Genomic DNA, 5,339 nt, shown 5'->3' with positions numbered 1-5,339 from the left:
GCTCCACGTAGATGTCTCGTGACCAGCGAATGGTATCCGAGACGATGAGACGACGCATCATTGAGGCGTATTGGGCCGTGACCCTCAGCAGTCTCAACACCGCCTCATTTCTCGGATCTCATGAGCCGACGACGAAGGCCGTCACGACGACACGATACCCTTGTCGTTGTAACTCTTCGGTCAGGGCGTTGTATTTTTCTAGTTTCCTCGCCCTGGCCTCTTCAAACGCCATCCACCTATTCTCAAAGGGTACCGTGACGTCGCATATGACGACACTTTTGGAGGGCTCGTGCCTGACCACAAGGTCAGGTCGTAGCGCCGCCAAATCGCCGCTGACGCCCTCCACCCGCTGGTTAACCCGCACTACTCCTGGAAGGCGAGTGGTCTTCCAAAGGCGGTGCAGGATAGCGTTGTGCCTCAGCTGTATTGCGGCGGAATGGATACCGCAGTGACAGAGCACATGTGGTAAGGTCTCCGATGGTTTACCTGTTGTCATATAGGTAATACCAAAGCATAGAGAATGGAGTGTGCGATCCGTGTGTGAAAATGATCGATAGGGATGAGAGAGAGGGACCGTGGCAGACGGCCATTTCTATCTCTTTCCATTCAATAGTGTAATGGGAGAGAGAATGAGAGGGAGATTGGCCGTCTCCCACGGTCCCTCTCTCTCATTATTGTCAACCACATTTGATACATTACTTAGATACTCTTACGTCTCGAGGGGGCACCGGCCGGCTTCCGGTATCGGCGCTATCCTGAGGCTATGGTGGGATGTTTAATTCGCGTTTTGAGCGATAAAATTTCCGCGATGAGATTTGTCCAGCCCACTGATTGGCTACAGCCGGGCGCTAGATATCGCGACTATGGTTGGTTCTGTTTCGATCCACGGGCTTTCTCCCGTCTCTTCTAGATAAGCGATGAATCTAATTAATATTTCAGGGCAATCAGGACAGCTCGCGACAGTATGCACCGTGACAGTCAGTACCGAACATACGCTGCAAGACTCAAATCTTTCGACGGCTCCCAAATGAATATAATGCCGTAAGGGCCTGAGCACAATAGAGGAACAGGAATTAGATATTAAGATTTTAACCTATCAGAAACTGATTACAACGGAATACACGGTTTCTGATAGGTTGAAATCTTAATATCTAATTCTTGTTCCTCTATTGTGCGCAGGCCCTATGACTCCCTGATAGTTTCCCTTTTCATGCGCTGGCGCGGAAGTATAACATTCGGGACATTTAATAGTGCTGTCTTCTTTGTGTTGGAAAAATAATGCGGAGACGCAATATGCACTATTCAACCACGTAGAGTATGGTCCAATCGCGAGTATTTGGGCGTCTATCGAGGCGCGCGCTCGCGGGTGTAAAGGGCACATGCTATGCGCGGTTCACGGTTGACGGATTCGATTGGCGGAAGGTAAGGCAATTTACCTACCTGGTGACCTCTTCCATCAAGTGTCCGCAGGTTCTCTCCGTGCGATTCCAAAGCCCAGTGGTTGGAGGAGAAAGTTTCTCTTCTTAGTCCAGTGCCCTGGCGGCCCGTCGGTTTAGATCGACCCTCCGTTAATGTCGATAATATTAAATGTAAACGGAAGGGTGAGGTTGCCAGGAATCACACACTCAAGCAATTGTTCAAATATAGGGATATATTTTATATTACTGATTACAACAACTAGTGGGTACAGTTAATTCCGCACTTGGATGAACTTATCTTGGATTTTATAGTTAGAGTTAGAATTACGATTGGAGTTAGAATTAGAGTTAGAATTACGATTGGAGTTAGAATAAGACTTACGATTAGAGTTAGAGTTAGAATTACAATTTTGGTTAAAACTAGAGTTACAATTAGAGTTAGAATTGTGTTTCGCGCGAAGCGTTTGGGAACGGCACGGTGATTGGTCGGGCGAGATCGCGGAGACGGGCTTGGCGTGTTCGTTCTGTGTCGCGTGCGGGTACATTGCGGATGCGCATCATTGCTCCATGATTTTACCATGGCTATAACCTATATTACTCTCACGTTTGTGACGTGGTGAGGAAGGAAATAATAAAAACAACGTACTTTTATAGTCTGCGATATGTATTATTAGTCGTACAACATGTGTGCACAGATTAGATCAACATGCGAGAGCGACGACCCTCACAGTCGTGCCAACTTATCGTACAGCGCCACCACATCGGCGCGGACTATGTAAACCATGACATCCCCTTTTTTTTATAAAATTAACAAAACAGAAGAATCCTGTCACAGTCGTGCCAACTTATCGTACAGCGCCACCACATCGGCGCGGACTATGTAAACCATGACAATTACCACCTAACCTAAGATTTGTTAAGTATTGAGGATCGAGAATTAACTATTTTTTTATCGTTTATTATTGTCATTGCTTTTTTTGTCATTGGTGTCTTCATCGTCGTCAAAATAAATCACGATTTTGAAATGGATAAATTAATATATAATCTTATTGAAGATAGTGAAGAAAGTAGTGAGAGCGAAATGGAAAATTTTCTTTTTTCTGATTCGAGTGATGATCAAGACGATTTGATATTAAATATAAGCACAATTATTCAGGAAGATAGGTCCGATTTAAACAAAATTCCTAAAGTTAAAAACTACGTAGAAAATGTAGTTAATCGTCTAAATGCTGAAGATTTTAAATGCCACTTTCGGTATGCAATATGAAAAAATAATATATTATAAATACAAATATTATATTAAACTACATAATATTTGTAATTGTATTTTGTAAATAAAAGAAAAAAATAATAAAATTGTATTCATAGGTTACATCCAGGATCATTTGAGAGAATTCTATTATTAATTGGTCCAGTATTGGAAAAAAGAAATAACGAATTTAGAAATCATGCAATTCCTGCAAAAAACCAGCTATTAATGTCATTATGGTTCATGGCAACACCTGAAAGTTTTCGATATGATTTTATAATTGTTTACATTTCTCTCTATTAATTGTTTGATATATTGATTTTGATTTTCAGGTCGGTGAGTGATAGGTTCGGAGTTGGCAAAGCAACTTGCTTTCGAGCATTGAGGAAAGTCATATCTGCTCTTTTCGAAATTGCACATCAATTCATTCAATGGCCTACTGGACAAAAAGCTGTTGAAGTAATGGACGAATTTTATAAAATAAGTGGATTACGTGGCGTTATTGGTGCTATAGATGGAACACTCATAGAAATAAATAAGCCCATTGAAAATGGTGATGATTATGTATGTCGTAAGGGTAAGGGATACCCTGCTATTCACTGTCAGGTAAATAAAAAGTTTTACACAATACACACATCCACATCCACCATAAAATACAATTTTATTTGACACAATATTATTTTTAACATCTATATTATTTTTAACAAATTTTTTTAGGCAGTTTGTACTTCCAAATTATTATTTACAAGTGTATTAGTAGGTCATGCAGGGAGTGTACATAATGCACGAGTATTACGTAATTCGCAAGTAAATAAATATATGGGACAACCAGATGTCTATTTCCGTGATGAGAGTTACATTAGAGGAGATGCTGCGTATCCTATCTATTTAAATTTAATGGTACCGTTTAAAAATAATGGTCACCTTATCCAGGAAGAAATTAACTTCAATTACTGCTTATCATTAGCTCACATAGTAATTGAAAGAGCATTTGAGATTTTAAAAACAAGATGGAGGAGAATATTTGATAGATTGTCGCTTGTAGATTTAGAAAAAATTCCTGAATATATAGTTGCTATATGCGTCCTGCATAATATTTGTATATTAAATAATGATTTAATGGATCATAATTTCGAAAATAATATTGAAAATCAATGTCGTGATGCATTAGAATGCGTTACAAAATGGAAATATTGATGCAGCTAAAGCAAAACGTAATATGATAATGAACAATTTGCAAATGCGATTTTAGTTCCTTGTGCTTGAATTTATGCTATTTACCAAATATTAATAGAAATTTTTTATCGTCTAATAGTTTTTTTTAATCTCTAGTTAAAAGATAATTGTTTGGAAAGATCCTTGTATATTTTGTAATATTAAAGGAGAATGTGAAATTAGATTATTAAGTTAGAAACATCTGGCAATATGAAAAGAAACTTTATTGAAACATAAACATCATTGTTTTACTTTTCTACACTCTTTTTCCTAGATGCATTGACTTTTTTTATTCTAACAATTTTTGGTAAAAAATTTAAATACTTTAAGTGGGCAAGATAGGTTAGCAACTTGAAAAAAACATTTTTTTTGATAATTTTTTATATGAAAGTACAACATCTCAGGAATATCCTGTGAAAGTTTTAAGTCGATCGGACTAAAACTCGCTGAGATATACCGGTTATTTCGTAATAGTGTTCGAAATCGTAGAAAGCGCTCGAGGCAGGTACCTATACGGCGGCAGCTGTTTGTACAGCTCGTAGACAAGAAAAAAAAGATTCTTTGGACTCTACAACTGCTTCAGAGGATGCCCACTATGGTCCTGGAATAGATGATTCGATGTAAGTTGCAAAAACAAATCATTATTATACTTTTATTTGCTCTTAAAACTTACGCGTTTTTCTTAAAACTACTTTTTTGAAGTCGGTGCGTAACATAACTCAAAAAGTAATGCACCGATCTTAATGAAATTTTGCAGGCATCTTTTATATGATAAATACTTGCTCTTAAACGATCGTTTTTATTTAAAAAAAAATTTTTACTATTTTTTACGGGCAATAATAGGTTGATTTTTTGCGTGAAAATCGTACCTCTACATTCAAAACCGCGCCAAAAATCGAAAATCGCATATTTTTCAAAATGGAATCGTTCAAAAGCACGAGAAACTAATATATTAAATAAATCGCTTTGGTTTTTTGATTTTAGATAACCCTGTGAGGCCAGACGTTACGCCGTCTCTTTTTTTCAACGCCGACGAACTACCGCCACCACGAGATAAATATTGAATATTTCTTCATACAAAAATTCAGAAATACACTTTAAAAATAACTCTTTTACATGTAAAAACTTACAACTAATTATATTTATTCAGAACCGAGAAAAAAAATCTCAAAAATCTGCTTTTTTCGGCCTCGTTACCTATCTTGCCCCCTTAAGTATAATAGAACAGCATTTATTAATTTAATATCACTATTATACATTTACACTTACATATGTAGTATAAATTAAGTATGAATCTCTGTAGTATGCTGTAGTCTTTAATAAACTTAAATTCAAAACTTATATTTTAAAGTATACTGAGTTTTTCTATGTAACATTGTGACGTGACATTTTGTCCGTCACTGTGCGGACTTGTCGACGGCGGACTCGTGCTTCCTACCGGCTCAAAGGGCGAGCGC

The 5,339-nt window shown here is 37.7% G+C and overlaps 1 protein-coding gene across 1 annotated transcript; it reads left to right on the top strand.

Annotated features, from left to right (window-relative positions):
- Positions 1–1,384: 1,384 nt before the first annotated feature.
- LOC108763686 (putative nuclease HARBI1) lies at positions 1,385–4,506 on the top strand. The gene is made up of 4 exons (XM_018511527.1): positions 1,385–1,422; positions 3,000–3,273; positions 3,385–3,708; positions 4,372–4,506. The coding sequence occupies exons 1-4, from the start codon at positions 1,385–1,387 to the stop codon at positions 4,504–4,506; spliced, it is 771 nt and encodes a 256-aa protein (XP_018367029.1).
- Positions 4,507–5,339: the final 833 nt, after the last annotated feature.

Source organism: Trachymyrmex cornetzi, unplaced genomic scaffold, assembly GCF_001594075.2.
Source record: "Trachymyrmex cornetzi isolate Tcor2-1 unplaced genomic scaffold, Tcor1.1 scaffold377, whole genome shotgun sequence".
In the NCBI taxonomy this organism is placed as follows: Eukaryota; Metazoa; Arthropoda; class Insecta; order Hymenoptera; family Formicidae; genus Trachymyrmex; species Trachymyrmex cornetzi.
This window is presented reverse-complemented; position numbering and strand designations above follow the sequence as displayed.

Coding starts and splice junctions, on each gene's coding strand:
- LOC108763686 (XM_018511527.1), top strand. CDS start 1,385: ATGCGCGGTTCACGGTTGACGGATTCGATTGGCGGAAG. Junction 1,423..2,999: donor ACGGATTCGATTGGCGGAAG/GTAAGGCAATTT, acceptor TTTGATTTTCAG/GTCGGTGAGTGATAGGTTCG. Junction 3,709..4,371: donor TATTTGATAGATTGTCGCTT/GTAGATTTAGAA, acceptor TCGAAATCGTAG/AAAGCGCTCGAGGCAGGTAC.